At 42.9% G+C, this 15,099-nt stretch overlaps 1 protein-coding gene across 3 annotated transcripts in view; it reads left to right on the top strand.

Annotated features, from left to right (window-relative positions):
* The window catches only part of TEC (tec protein tyrosine kinase), a 111,428-nt gene that overhangs the window by 84,123 nt on the left and 12,206 nt on the right, over positions 1-15,099 (top strand). For all 3 annotated transcript variants that reach the window (XM_036020228.1, XM_036020231.1, XM_028508059.2), the window contains 5 exons: positions 876-1,051; positions 5,111-5,176; positions 8,397-8,451; positions 11,809-11,888; positions 13,041-13,174. In XM_036020228.1, coding sequence (XP_035876121.1) covers positions 876-1,051; positions 5,111-5,176; positions 8,397-8,451; positions 11,809-11,888; positions 13,041-13,174 — 511 coding nt within the window. The remainder of the gene's footprint in view (positions 1-875; positions 1,052-5,110; positions 5,177-8,396; positions 8,452-11,808; positions 11,889-13,040; positions 13,175-15,099) is intronic.

The following is a 15,099-nucleotide window of genomic DNA, read 5'->3' as shown; positions in this document are numbered from 1 at the left end:
GGAAGCACTTACAGTTTATTGAGTATGTTTATATTCACTCAGGTGATGCTGTTTGCTCCTCCCTTCGCCCCCATCATATCAGAAACAGCTATGCTGTAGCTGATTTGATTTTTTATCTGTCAAGTAATATTAAATGTATCAAATATTATCCTTGGGGCCCCTGCTATCACCTGGCATTTTGCCTGCGGGACTTCAAAGGAATATTTTGGTCTTAAAAACACAGTATGATAACAGAAGAGTGACTTCACTGATTTAATGATGTACCCTTGAAGAGTGGGGGTGTTCTCTGATGGAGAACACTAGTGCTTTGGACCCAGACAGGACCTGATCCAACGTGAATCTGATATGAGTGACTTTGAGTGGGTTCCTTACACCCTTGTCTTCCTCAGTGGTAAACGGGGAGTTATATACTCTGCCTCGTGGGATCAGTATTAAGGATCACTGAGAAAGAGTGTGAGAGGTACTAAGTGTGTGCCTTGCGTGCAGTAAGCACAAAGACATGCACATTCCTTTGAGTGGGAGGGGACCTGATAAAAGCCTCCACTCTGTGGTGTGTTTTCCCCGTTGCAGGCTGTTTGAGTGATGGGTCTCTAGTCCTCGTGGTTTTCGCTCCCTCACTACCCTTCCCTCTCCCTGGAAAGCTACCCCTGACCCTGAGCAGAAGCCTCTCGATGTTTAAAGACAGCTTTGACTCATGTCCTATGTTCTGAAACCCATGAGAGGTCCAGCAGCATCAGACCCAGGGGAGGGCTCACCAGATTACATTGGGCAGACTTGTGGTTTCTGCTGTCATCTGTGGTGATGTGCGAATCACGTAGTGTTTTACTTCACACAAACAGAAGCCCAAACTTTCACATGCTCTCTCTCTTTCTTAGCGAAGGCCTCCCCCACCAATTCCACTGGAAGAAGAAGATAACAGTGAAGAAATAGTGGTAGCTATGTATGATTTCTACGCGACAGAAGCACATGATCTCAGATTGGAGAGGGGCCAGGAGTATATCGTATTAGAAAAGAATGATGCTCATTGGTGGAAAGCAAGAGACAAGTATGGGTAAGTGCTCCCTCTCTGTGTGTGGCACACGGGGGGATGGAGGGGGTTCAGTGCTGAGAACAGGATAATCTGTAACTTGCATGGAGTGAGGCTGTTTTGACTGGCCGTAGATCAAAGTCCGCACTGTTACTTTGCAGTAACACAACGTATTCCTGTGAGTGATGCAATCAATGTAAATGGATCAGCCACTTCTTTCCAGAGACTAGAAAACATTACACTGGTTTCTTTTCCTATCCATTATATGTTTAGCTGGATTATTTTGATCTTGAGGAAAATTGCAATTTATGTTTTTACCCCCTGAGGTAAGTAAATAATACTTGTTTTTTCTGATAGAGAGAGAGACTATATATATGTGCCTGTGTGTATAAATACATCCACACATGTTCAAGGAATGAAAACAGCAAGCACTATTTATATAAGATAATTTAGGATGTAAAGGAAATAGTTATTTCAGTGTCATTATGGGTAAATAAGGGGTAAATATGAATAAGCATAGGGGATGAGGATCTTTTAGGTTTCATTCAGAAAACTGTGCTCTGCTTACTTGGAAATACAAACCTGTTCATATTCTGCGTTCCCACGGATAAGAAGAGGGGGACGTTTTGTCCTGCCCGGAGCACACCCTCCCTCCAAGTCTGCTCTCTCACCGCCCTGTCCCACCCGCAGTTCCCCTTCTCTGTTCCTCAGTTCACTTGGGGGGCAGCTGCCGCCGTGGGAGGCTCTGGGGTGGGCAGCGCCCTCTCTGGCTCTCTCCTCAGCAGCGGGTGCATCGCCCAAGGGTTGGTTCTCTCTCTCTGCATTGTTTCCCCCTTGGGAACCCTTAACCTGCCATTCTGTGTTTACAAGAGGTTGTCACTGCTCTCCTTCACCAAGCACTGTAGAAGATTGCTTTTTATTTTTTATTATAGAAATTTTCAGGAGTCCACAGAAGTACATAATAATACAACAGAGCCACTTGTCATGACTTCAAAAAACAACCGGTGTTTTGCCAGGTTTCACTTACCAGTCCTCCCCCTTGTTTTTTTCCAGGGTACTGAAAAGTAAATCCAAATCATCAGGTCACTTCACTTCTGCATCTAACTGCTAACACTTTTTAAAAAATAACCACCGTGTCATTATCGCCCTTAACAATAATTTTTAAAAACATCATCTGTAGACTTTCCCTGTCATTTTCAGGACTGGTAGAAGAGTACACATGAAAGCCCACATACCATGCATCAAAATATTTAGAAGTTACAAGCCAAGCTAACGAACCAATACATAAAATGTGATTTATCCTCCAACTTGTCAAACGTACCTTCGAAATGATGGGGAAGGCCAGGTTCGAGGGTGAGCTTGCGCCGGAACGTGACCGCGCACTGAGGGCCGTCTCCCGGCCCTCCTCCTTTTCCTGTTTCCTCCCTCGGGGCTCCATCTCACTTGCACCTTGTGGGTCTCCCAGCCCTACATTCAAGGTCTGTTCACATCGTTTGCAAAAGCCACCCCCTCTGCCCCGCCAACTTGGCCACCCCAAGACCTGGGCTTGGAAGGGGGTGCACATGACCAGTGTACTTTGCTATCAGAGGATGAGCCCCGTGGAAAGACCTGTGTAGGCCCTGGCAGTGGCAGAGAATCCTGGGGTCTTGATGACTGAGATGATAGTCTGGCTGCTCAGAGGCTGCAAGGACGTGGGATTTGGCACGCTCTTGAGAGTCTGTGGTCAGAGCAGGGTCCCCCTGGCCCAGGTCTGAAGGTGGTGCTGATTACATAACCTCAGGTTCCCTCCATCATCTCCAGTATATATTTCTACACTTCAGTCAAGATTAAAACAAGGTCCCCACATGTGTTTTGCTTGCTGTGTCTTTTATGTCTCTCTTTTATTCTACAACAGTCACTATCCTTCTTTTCAATTTTGATTTATTGATGTAACCAGGTCATTTACCATACGAAGTGAGCCACCCTCTAGGTTAAGCTAATTGCTGCCACAAGGTGTCATTTAATATGTCTTCATGTCCTGTATTTCCTGTAAACTGTAATCTAGGGGCTCGGTCACATTAGAAGCTGATACCTGATTGCCCCACTTCTAATGATGTGAAGCTTCCTCAGTGGTCAGGTGCCAGCCCTATCCCGCCATCGTGAAGCCCTTCGTCAGTGTGTGTTTCACCTGAGGATTTGGGCTTCCATCAGTGATCATCACTTAGGTCCATTATTTCATTAGGAATTGCAAAATGATGATTTTTTAAATTTTAATCATTGTTCAAGTACAGTTTTCTCTCTTTTACTCCCATTCCAGCCCACCTACGCAACCCTCCCCACTTCCCTCCCATTACCACCCTCCCCCTAGCTTTTGTCCATGTGTCCTTTAAATTTGTTCCTGTGAACCCTTCCCATTCTGCCCTGAAATTCCTCTCCTCTCCCCTCTGGTCACTGTCAGTCTGTCCTCTATTTCAGTGTAAAATGATGATTTTTAAATAGTCATTCTGTCTGCATTTATTAATTCCCTGAAGAAGAACTGACTCATCAACCAATTTGTTTATCTTATGCAGCAAAGGCAAGATACATTTTTGATTCTTTTACCAATTTTCAAAATAGTGAGTTAATGACTGAGCTTCTGCTGGCAATAACAATGATAACCAATATTTTTTTTAGTGTTATTATGGATAACCAATATTTTTTAAGTGTCATTATGGATGCTTATATATATATATGGATGCTCAATCCATTGCAGTCATTATTATTTTTGCTTGATTTGTCCCATCTTTGGTCAGTGGGGGCTGTTTTTGGTTGGGGGAGCTCTTTAGTCTTTCCGAGCTTCCTTGCTTTCTGGATAAAATAAAATGGCTCAAGTTCATCTTAGAATTTTTCTGGCCAAACCTGCACTTTGCCATTTTTCCAAGGACTGCTGGCTCCTCGTAGTAAGAAATGGTGCTGAGGGACAGCAGCCGGGGTGCTGGCGCTCTAGCGCCGACTCGTGTGTCACTGCTTCTCGGTCTTCCCCGGGGCAGCAGAGCTGCGTGTGCCCTCCGTGTGCGTACATGGGGGTTCTCGCTGATAGTTCAAATTCACACTGAAGGTCACAAAGTTTTTTACTCAATTTTAAAATTTTATATGTGTATCTCTTTCATGTGAAAAATCTTGGCTTCTACCAAGATGCCACCCATTGTGAATGCTTCTTTTTAAAAAAAAATATTTTATTTATTTATTTTCGGAGAGAGGGAAAAGGATGGAGAAAGAGAGGGGAAGAAATATCAATGTGTGAGAGAAACATTAATCAGCTGCCTTTTGCACGCTCCCAACTGGGGATCTGGCCCGTAACCCAGGCATGTGCCCGACTGGGAATCAAACCAGAGAACTTTTGGTTTGCAGGTTGGCGCTCAGTCCACTGAGCCACACCAGCCAGGGCTGCTTCTTAAACTGCAATGTGCATAAGAGTCACATGGGGTAAAACTCAAAGATTTCTTGGCCTCACATAAGCCTTCTCAATTCAGATCTCTTGGGGTATGACCCGAGAAAATACCTTTTTAACAATTGCCCGTGATGATGTTGATGTAAATGTGAAGAACCGCCCTCTAGGAAATAATGCCGTATGTGGATGCTGAGATGTTGGAGTGGTGGGTGTTTTTACCCAACACTTTAACTTTTCTTAAGTAATTGTTTCTTTAAAACATCCCAAGAAATTCCAAATTCAGGAGAGGCACCATGGAATGTTGGAAAGGGCTCTCATCGCAAGTTCAGAGAAGACATCGGATGTGGGCCTTGTTGCTGGCTAGCTCTGGGGCCTTGAGAAAGTCTCTAAATCTTTCTAAGCCTTGGATTCCCCACCAGAAAGTGGATACAACAATGCTTGCCTATCTCCAAATTTTTGTGAGGACCAAATGAGGAAGTACTTGGTAATGGGTCAGATGCTGTAGATACATTGAATTATTGGCAGTCAGCTAGTCTTCCTTACTATCGCCTAAAGCTTTAGGCCACTTTCGGTGATATTATACTTTAATTATTTCAAGAAGACAATAATTTTTCTTCTAGTAACCTCTCAGTAAGATAATTTTAATTTACCTAAAGTATTTTTCTCATTTCTAGGAGTGAAGGATATATCCCAAGTAATTATGTAACAGGAAAGAAATCAAACAACTTAGATCAATATGAGTAAGTAAATGTTTATTTTGTGAATGTGGAAAACCAGAAAAGGTTTTATTTTCCTAGTTATATAAGGAATTTTGGAGATTAAAGGATATCTTTCATTAACTTTAGAAGGTGGCACTAATGTATCCTTAACCCAGTTCTCTAGGCTGTAAAAGAGAACTAGTTTCTATAATACACTTTACCTGAAGGTACTGTTGTGTAAATGGACTTGTACAAGCAACACAATTAAATTTATTTTAAGCAAATCACAGTGTAGCTGGCTTAAAAATACAGGCCATTGTTCATTTATTCAAGAAATCAGCATATTGTTTGATTTTTTCCAAGTATGATAATATATGATGAGTATTTTAAAATTGTTTGAAAATATTACAAAGTTACTAAGAAAAACTACTCATAAATAAAATAGAATTGATCTTTGCCAACATTAATATATTTTCCTTCAATCTTTTTTGAAAAGATTGTTTTTGAAACAATCATGCTGTATATACTATTTTATATTCTGTTTATTCCACTTAAGAAAATGTTATGAGTCTATTTCCTCGTGCTATTAAATATTCTTCAGAAACACTTTCATGACTATGTTATATTTCATTCAGTCATAAATTCATCAAATATTTCCTGAGAACTTAGCATATGTCACGTACTGTGCTAGGCCTTAGGGGGTACAACCAGGCATGTGGCACATGGATGTGCTGTAATTTACGTGATCATTTTCTTGTTTGTGTGACATGATGTTGTATGGGCATCTTTGTATGTAAAAAAAAAAAACGGGAATGACCCTCTTCCTGCTTATTGTCTTAAACCAGATCTCTAGAAATCTGTGTACTGACTAAAGGCTAGTTAGGAGCTTGCTAAGATTCCTAACGCATGCTGTCAAATTGCGTTCAAGAGAAGCAATGGGCTTGCTCATTGTGAGTAGCCAGGCTCCCATGAGAGGCTCCCATATATCAGATACTCTTCTGTGGTCATTCTGAGGAGATGGACTGATGTTTCCATTCACTTCTTCAAAAACACGACCACCACCTCCGACAACAACAATGAAAAGTTGTTTCCTCTGTCTGTGTCACTTCTTGTAACGTGAATAGACCTTAACAATCTAGAAAAGGATGAGCAGGTTCGAAGGTCACAGCCCTTAGTCGTATGATCCCTCAGGGCTGTTTATTAGTAGGTGAGCGTATAAAAATATGTAAATACAACAATGTTTCTGTTTTTAAATGATATTTTTGGAAAATGTAGCCAAATCCTTAGGCTGAGGGAAGACCTGAAAGGGGAAAATGTGGACCTGACTGTAAAGTGATCTGAGAACATACTAACTGATGATTTAGGGAGGGGTGCGCTTCAGACCAGATAATCCTCAGTCTAAATGTGAGAACTCCCTTATGACTCATGGCATTACAAAGAAGGATTTTGTGACGTTTGTGATTCACTGCCATGAGTTTTTGGATATATCTCAGTTTGGAAATTTTCTTCCTCACAGGGATGCCCCTCCCCCTGTGTGTGACTAAGTGACCTTGTTGTGTGCGGTCTCCAGTGTGGGAGTCCCCCGGCTGTGTGCCAGAGGTCGGGGCTTCCACATGGCCTGGGGCCATGCCCAGCTGGATGAGGAAGGGAAAACCTGTTCTCAGGGTGCCAGCCAGAGTTCCCCTTCTTCTCCTGCCGTCTTTCCACTCTGTGGTTTGTGGTGTGTTTTGCTATTGTCTGTCCTGTAACACATGTTAAATGTTTCCAAGGTTAAAAAGCCTTTTGCCGGCTGTTGAATCAAGAGTTCTCCTGCTGTTTGTTCAAGTCTGGGGGCCCAGGCAGCATCCCTATCCACGGGGCGGGACTCAGGATTGCCAGGCCTGAGCTCCCGGGCCTGTTGGTACCTGGTCTGGGCTCTCAGTGCCTAGTTCTGACCTCCACACCCAGGTCACAGTTTCAGGAGGAAGTGATCAGAGGAACTGCTGCAGGAAAGAAAGTGGGATCATCGTGATGGTCAGTAAGATGTTCTCGATGGAAAGATGTTATAGGAAGGAGGTGACAGGAGTGAGGGGGCCCTTGAACAGGAAAAAGTCTAGGAGGAGGCGTTGGGTCCGAGGTATAGCTGGCAAGGGCCAGACGAGAGAGAACCAGCAAAGGTTGATAGTTGGTTGATTGGTTCGTTTCTATTTTTCTTCATTTATACCTTTTAAAAAATGATTGAAAAATGGTTTCTGTTATTCGTAAGGCTTCTGATCAGCAGTAGGCTATTGTAATTAAGTTTTGGGGCAAAGTGATACTCCGATTGATGGGAGGGTGGAGGTGTGTGTCCGCACTTCTAACTCCTGCTGTTCAAGGGTCAGCTGTAATCCCAGGGAGAGATTGGCTGGGGAAGCAGGGAAAGTGGAGCAACTCTGAGGATGAGGTGGTGATGGCAGTATCCATATTTCCTTAGGAAAGATTTCCCAGGGGTAAATAAGGGACACAGATCAGCAGGCGCTTGGCGTTGTGGCACTGAGTGGTGGCAGGACCTTGTAGGAGGGTGCGTCCTGCTGCTTGGCCATGGTGGGATTCCTGCAGTAGAGCCTCTGGTGACCTCCAGGGCTTGGGGCTGTGCTAGAACCAGTGAGTCTGGAAGACCTAGTAGGTCTGCTCTTCTGCTTTGCTCTGTTCCTTTTGATGCTTGCTGAAATTCAGTGGGGAAGCCTTCACGATGAGTTGACATACAATCTACTGCCTATTGGGGAGACGGGGGCTTGGGATAAGATTTAATTGGATTAAAGACAACAACGTAAAGTAGCATTTCCTGTTGCATGTTTGAGTCTGTGGAGTAAAATATATTCTTGCTTTATTATAATAGTGAAAAATTGAAAATGATTTTTATGGTAAATAAAGAAGAATAGCTTAAATAAATTATGGCACATCCATACCATGATACATAGGACTATATTGCTTTGCAAAGATGTCAATCATGCAATTATATGAAAAATTCAGGTTATGATACAGCAAGTATATTTTGATCCTACTTCAGTAAAACATAGGAATGTTGGCATACATGTGTCTTCCTAACAATATGGGAAGAAAATATCTGGAAGTATATACTTTAAATGTTACTAGTGGTTGTCTGTATCACTGAGATTATGAGTTATGTTGTGTTCTTATTTATTGTATATGTTATTAATGAGAAATATTATCTTGTTAATTCTAAGAAGAATAAAATATAATTTAAGAAACCTGAGGTCTTAAATGTATCTTTTCTGTTCAGATGGTATTGCAGAAATATGAACAGAAGCAAAGCAGAACAACTCCTCAGAAGTGAAGTGAGTATATTTGCTTCTTGGGTTTGCTATCAGCACAAGTTAATTGCAGTGAATCTAGTAATTTCATGTGCCTCAGTTCCTAAAGTCTAAAAAAAGCACTATAATATAAATGCAGGGTTTTGTTTTCTTTTTTAATTTCTTTTTAACAATATTTTATTGTTGTTCAAGTTTCCATTTTCCACCCACCTCTCTCTCCTGCCCCACGCACCCCCACCTCCCACCTTCAGTCGTACCCCCCTTTGGCTTTGTCCATGGGTCCTTTATACATGTTCCTTGATGACCCTTCCCCTTCCTCCCCCTGTTATCCCCCTCCCCCTCCCCTCTGTTTACTGTCAGTTTGTTCTTTATTTCAGTGTCTCTGGTTATATTCTGCTTGCTTGTTTGTTTTGTTGATTAGGTTCCACTTATAGGTGAGATCATATGGTATTTGTCTTTCACCACCTGACTTATTTCACTTAGCATAATGCTCTCCAGTTCCATCTATGCTGTCGCAAAGGGTAGGAGCTCCTTCTTTCTTTCTGCTGTGTAGTATTCCATTGTGTAAATGTACCATAGTTTTTTGATCCACTCATTTACTGATGGGCACTTAGGTTGCTTCTAGCACTTGGCTATTGTAAATTGTGCTGCTGTGAACATTGGGGTGCATAGGTTCTCTTGGACTGGTGTTTCAGGGTTCTTAGAATATATTCCCAACAGTGGACTTGCCTTCTTAATCATTCAAAAGTGAAACTAGTGTATTAGTTTCCTGGGGCTGCTGTGACAAAGCACCACCACACACTGAGTGACTTAAACAGTAGAAATTTATTGTGTCATAGTTCTAGAGGAAGAAGTCTGAAATGAGGATGCCAGCCTCTGAGGGCTGTGAGGGAGGGGTCTGTTTCAGGCCTCTCTCCTTCTCACCCTGTATATGTCTGTCTCTGGGTCAATATTTCCCTTTTATAAGGACTGCAGTCATACTGGAGTAGGGCCTACCCTTAATGATCCCATTTGAACTTCATTACTTCTGTAAGTCTCCAAATAAGGTCACGTCTGAAGTACTGGGGGTGAGTGGGGATTCCCAACAAGCTTTTCACAATAGGTTAAACCCATAGCCATAGGTAATAGCTATACCTGGGGAACGTTTTCCTTACTTTCTTACTGATTTATCATTCGCTATAGTATTAAAATGTGTTTCCCCATTCTGCTTGAAGTTATTTGTTTTAAAATAATTAACATCAATAGTATGTTACTGATTCAAAGTCTGTGTGCCTGACGCTTTGAAAGGCCCAAACTCAAAACCCCAGAATTTGGAGAAAGGAAAGATTTATTGGTTGAGAGGCACCTACCGAGAAGATGGGAGACCAGTCCTCAAATCCATCTTAAGAAAGTACAGAGTTCAGACTTCTTTTGTGTCAAAGGAAGGAGAAATGGGAGGGGCTGCTTTTGTAACACTCAGGTGCTAGCAGCGTTCTTCCCGTGATGAGCCGTCCACAGGTGAGACAAAGCGGAAGCTGAGAGCCGAAGGCCGTGGGAACAGCACAGGTTTCAACAAGGCGGAGTCAGAGAGACCAAGCATTTCAGTTTGTTACAACTACACGATAACTACACAATAGAAATAAAGTTTTAATAAAGTGTCTAGTTGCCATTAGAAATAAATGTGCTGAAATTCTTACATTTTTTAAAAAGAAATAAAAGGGTAAAATGTATCAAGGATGCTATAGTGGGCTGAGTGACCCAAGTCTAGTGGTGACTTTGAAAGTCTATTTTTTCATTTATAAGGTGAGGGGTTGGATAAAAAGATGCTCTCTATAGTTCTTGGCTTTTATGACCTAGCTATTTTACTTCCTAATGGTTCCCAGTCTCTTAAACTCATACTTTCTCATTTTGTCTCCTGCTTGTTACCACCAAGTCAGGGTCTTGTCGGGCACGCGTTTCTGTGGTTTATGTTGAGAGAGCAACAGCCGGTGACTTTGCGTGATTCCAGTGACACAAACCCATGTGCCTCCCACACAGGATTCTTACGCTTCTCCCTGGTGACCTACGATGGGTGGCAGTTCTAGGGGAGTAGGTGGCTAGACCTGGGGGCTAAAATCATGGCTCTGACTCTTACTAGCTGTGTGGCCTGGGGCCAGTTACCCAACCTTTCTGGGCCTCACTTCCTTGTCTGTGAAGTAAAACAGGATAACCGTGGTGCCTACCTCATAGGACCATTTTGAGGATTAAGTACCGAATATTCCAGACTGTAAGATACACTGGACCATAAGATGCACCTAAGTTTTAGGGGAGAAAAATAGGAAAAAAATTTTGAAGCAAAAAATATTTAATAACATGAATAACATAGGCTGTCCCCCCCTCCTCAGTGAGCCAGGTAGGCTACATTCAGATTATAAGATACACCCCCCTTTCCTCCCAAATTTGGGGGGAGTGCATCTTATAGCTCCCCCAAAACATGTAAACCCACAGATTAGAACATGATAGCACAGAATAAGTTCTCAATAAATATATGGCAGCTATCATACTTTCTAGTGATTGATTAACTGTATGTCATTGTCCCTAATTGTTCTCATCAGATTTGTTTGTAGGGTTTTATTTAATTCCAATGTGTTTTCTATGAATAAGGATAAAATTTATTTTATTTTTCAACTGAGAAGCATACTCACACCTTACAGCAGTGTCAGGGCGGCCACTGGCCGGTGCTCTCGGCGGAGAGCTACTACTGCAGGTTCCAGGCTTCTGCTTCTTGATGTCTGGCTGTGCCGGACGAGGATTCACCCGTTAGTGATTTATGTTGGCTCTGCTTTTTGGTTTTCTCTGCTCAAGTTACTTGTGCCTCCATCTCTCCTTTTGTAAAGAATGATATTTAACAGTGATTTCCAGGGGAATTAAGGATTTTCAAAGCATTCCTGTAAAGAGCACTGAGGTATTTGTAGGAAAAATGCTATTTGGATAGAAGATGTAGCTGGGTCAGGATCAAAGCTTATCAAATAATAAGAATGTATGAAGTGAAACCCGATCATGAAGAAATACATTTCAGTATCCATTTCCCCCATGTCTAGGACGTAACGGACCTGCAGAACCTGGTCTCCTAGTTGTGAAAGGGCCCCGAGAGACTGTCTTGTTGAAGTGTCTCGTGCTCCAGGCGTGAAGATTTGTGGCGGGCTGGGAGGGTTGTGCGTGTGCTTTCGTTAATCCCACGGCCCAGCGGTACCAGGTGGAGGGTCATGGGGATGAACCCCACTGCCAAATTGTGCGTCTCTAAAGCAGATTCTCTAGGTAGAGGATAATGACCAGAAAGTCTTAGGACTGGGTTCTTGAATCTTCTCCATGGCAGTGATATTTGTTAGGGAATTGAAACAATTTTGTTAACTTGGATTTTAGGATAAAGAAGGTGGTTTTATGGTGAGGGATTCCAGTCAACCGGGCATGTACACAGTCTCCCTTTATACAAAGTTTGGAGGGTAAGTAATCTCTCTCCCTTTCTTTTTTTTAAATTTATAGTTTTTATATGAAGTTCCTATATAGTTTGTATGGATTCCTAATTTAAAAAAAAATATGCTGCATTTCAGCATTAGCAAAGAAAACCTGAACTTGATTTTTAAAGTATGCACTATTTTTTATATTCATATTTCAATAGTTTTCCTCATAGTCATATATATATATATATATTTGTTGAGAATGGCTTTAGGAATGTTAGCACATTGAACGAATGTGCTAACAGTAACTCTGTGCACCGAGTTAAGCACTACAGATGGCAAAGTGGACAGACCGTGCCCTCCAGTAGCTTAGTGGGGGCTTCGGGAAAGCAAACAGTGAGTTAGGGAAGTCTGTGAGGAAGTGCTGTGCTGGGAGGGCCGAGTGTGTGTTGGGGAGGGTGATGGGGAAATGGGGCGCATAGCCCAGGCGCATCTGAGTTAGTCATTAACGTTGTCTAGTGACATTCAAGCTGAGACAGGACAGATGAGGCGGGCAAAGTTGGAGGGAGTGGAAAGAATGTTTCATACCCTGGAAACTGCCTGGGCCACAGAGTGAGGGGGCCTATGGGGAGTTCCAGGAACTCACGATGGGAGGGGTGGGGTGAGGGGAGGAGAGAGAGGCCGGAGAAATGTAAGTAGTGACTAGGTTGTGTCAATGTCAAGGAGTCTGAGCTTTATCTTAAGAGTAATAGGAGTTCTCTTTAACAGATTTTTAAGCAAGAGATGACTCCAGAAGATCTGTGTTCTAGAAAAATATCTAAAATAGATTCTACATATTTTTTTATACATCTAGTTTATTCAGTTTTAGGGGTGTAAATTCTCTAAACATTTGCAAATTTACACCAACGGCAGGGACTAAGCAGTGGCCAGCCACGAGCTGTTGTAAGACTTGCAGCTATTGGTGAATGTTCTCTTTCACAGCCTCAGGCAACGGGCCAAGGGTGTTACCAGCGACCACTTTAAAAATGTCCACCTTTCAATGAGAAAAGCAAAGCTAATGACTGTGGGGAGAAATGAAACTTGTGCAGCAAATGGAAGGGGCCCTGTAGGGACCCTGTGGTGGCCTGGTGGAAATGTCTTCAGAGGGAAACTACATCATTGCAACTTGGTTCTTACACATTTTGATTTTTGTTGTAGAGAAGGCTCATCAGGCTTCAGGCATTATCACATAAAGGAAACAACCACCACCCCCAAGAAGTATTATCTGTCAGAAAAACATGCATTTGGTTCCATCCCTGAGATTGTTGAGTATCATAAGCACAATGCAGCAGGTAAGTGAGCTGTTCAAACCTATTTCAAATATAAGGTAGTGATTAGAATGATCAGACTCATTGTGATGGATTCTTCCTTGAGCAGTTATATTTTGTAGTTAGTTGTAGAATGGGTTTGATTTAGAATTATTGCATATTTGGGAAGTGCTAGATATAAAGAAAAATCAGGAATAGTATCAAATCTCATGAGAAGCTCTGCCTGGACCTTAGGACAAGAGTTCTTCTTGTCCTAGGGGTAAATGCCACATTGCTGGGGTTTATATCCTTGCTGCTGAGCAAGATTCTTTGCTTGACCAGACTTTCCCATCAGGCTCCTGAACCACAGGCCAGCTGAGCACTTTGTTGTAAAAGTCAGTTGCAGCAGAAGCCCTGCTAAGTCAGTTTAACCAGCACCCTCTCCCTGCAACATCTGATGTCTGATCGCCCTCAATGTCTCATCATGCTCCTCAGCGCCCACCAGCACCTGAGTGAGGTCTGGTCACCCGGGCTTGTCTTCAGCAAGGATCCTATCGAGTTGGTTTAGCTGAAACTGCCCACTTCCCTGACCTCTGACGTCCCTCTTAGTGATTGTCCATCCCCTGACCTCCACCCTGTTCCTTGACTATAAATCCTACTTGCCCACGTTATGTTCGGCCTCCCTACCCCATTCTAAAATCCCATCTATCATAGTGGTCCCGAATGATGCCTGCCTTACCATCTCTGAAAGTGTCATCGAATATTTTTTTCCCTTTAACAGTAATAAACTAAAATCTAAGTCACAGGTGGCAAACCCAAGCCCTGCAGGCTGAATCTAGCCCTCCATGATTGTTGTATCCGGCCCGGCACCTTGTTTCTACACGGTGGCAGCACCAAGCTCTCACTTAACTGTTAAGGAGTAGTTACACTTACACAGTCCTAAAATCACAATTGGCCCTTTGAAGGCAGCCTTGAGGCTGATGTGGCCCCCCGTGAAAATGAGTTTGACGCCCCTGATCTAAGATGTGTCCATGTCAGAGTTGTCATAAAGCTGCCAGACGGGCCCAGGGTTTGGGCTTAGGCTGTAGGCTTCCAAAGACGAGAGTGATGGTGACCCAGCAGGGCGTCTGTCTTCCCGGAGCTCTGCCGCACTTCCCAGCAGAGTGGGAACAAACCAGACACCGCCAACAAAACAGAAACCACATTTGTGCCCCTTGAAGGGTAAGACAGGAAAGATTTCTAGTCTTTGACTTCAAAGATGTAAGTGAGCAGGGGATAGCCAAGTGTCTAACCCAGCTGATGGAAAATTAACTTCTGAGATTTTTATCAAATGTACCTTTTGCAGAGGTTGTTGCTATTTGTGACTCTGTTCACTTTTCTCAGATAATGACTGGCACAGTTATTGAGATAGAATGTATACAGCATAAAGTTTACTCATGTAAAGTATATGGTTCAGCCCTGTCTAGTGTGGCTCAGTGGATTAAGTACCAGCCTGTGAACCAATGGGTCACCAGTTCAATTCCCAGTCAGGTCACATACCTGGGTTGTGGGCCAGGTCCCCAGTAGGGGGTGCATGAAAGACAACTACACAGTAATATTTTTCTTTTTCTCTTTTTCCCTCCCTTCCCCCTGTCTAAAAATAAATAAATTCTTGAAAAAGAATAAAGTGTACAATTCAGTGGCCACTAATATATTTACAGAGTTGTGCCAGCTCTCACCATAATCTAAGAACACTTTCATCCTCCCAAAAAGAAGTCTTATAGCTCTTTAGCAGCCAGCCCCAGGCAACTGCTCCCCTCCTCTGTGTCTCTGTGGATCTGCCTTTTCCGGACATTTCATGTACATAGGACCAGACAGTGAGTGCCCTGCTGTGGCGAGCGTTTCTGACCTACCACAGTGATTTTGACATTAGTCTACATTGTAGCCTGTATCGCTGCTCCATTCCTGATTTGATGAACAGTAAGCCATTG

The sequence above is a fragment of the Phyllostomus discolor genome, chromosome 1 (assembly GCF_004126475.2).
Source record: "Phyllostomus discolor isolate MPI-MPIP mPhyDis1 chromosome 1, mPhyDis1.pri.v3, whole genome shotgun sequence".
In the NCBI taxonomy this organism is placed as follows: domain Eukaryota; kingdom Metazoa; phylum Chordata; class Mammalia; order Chiroptera; family Phyllostomidae; genus Phyllostomus; species Phyllostomus discolor.
The sequence above is the reverse complement of the archived record's forward strand: the minus strand, read 5'-3'. Positions and strand labels throughout refer to the sequence as shown.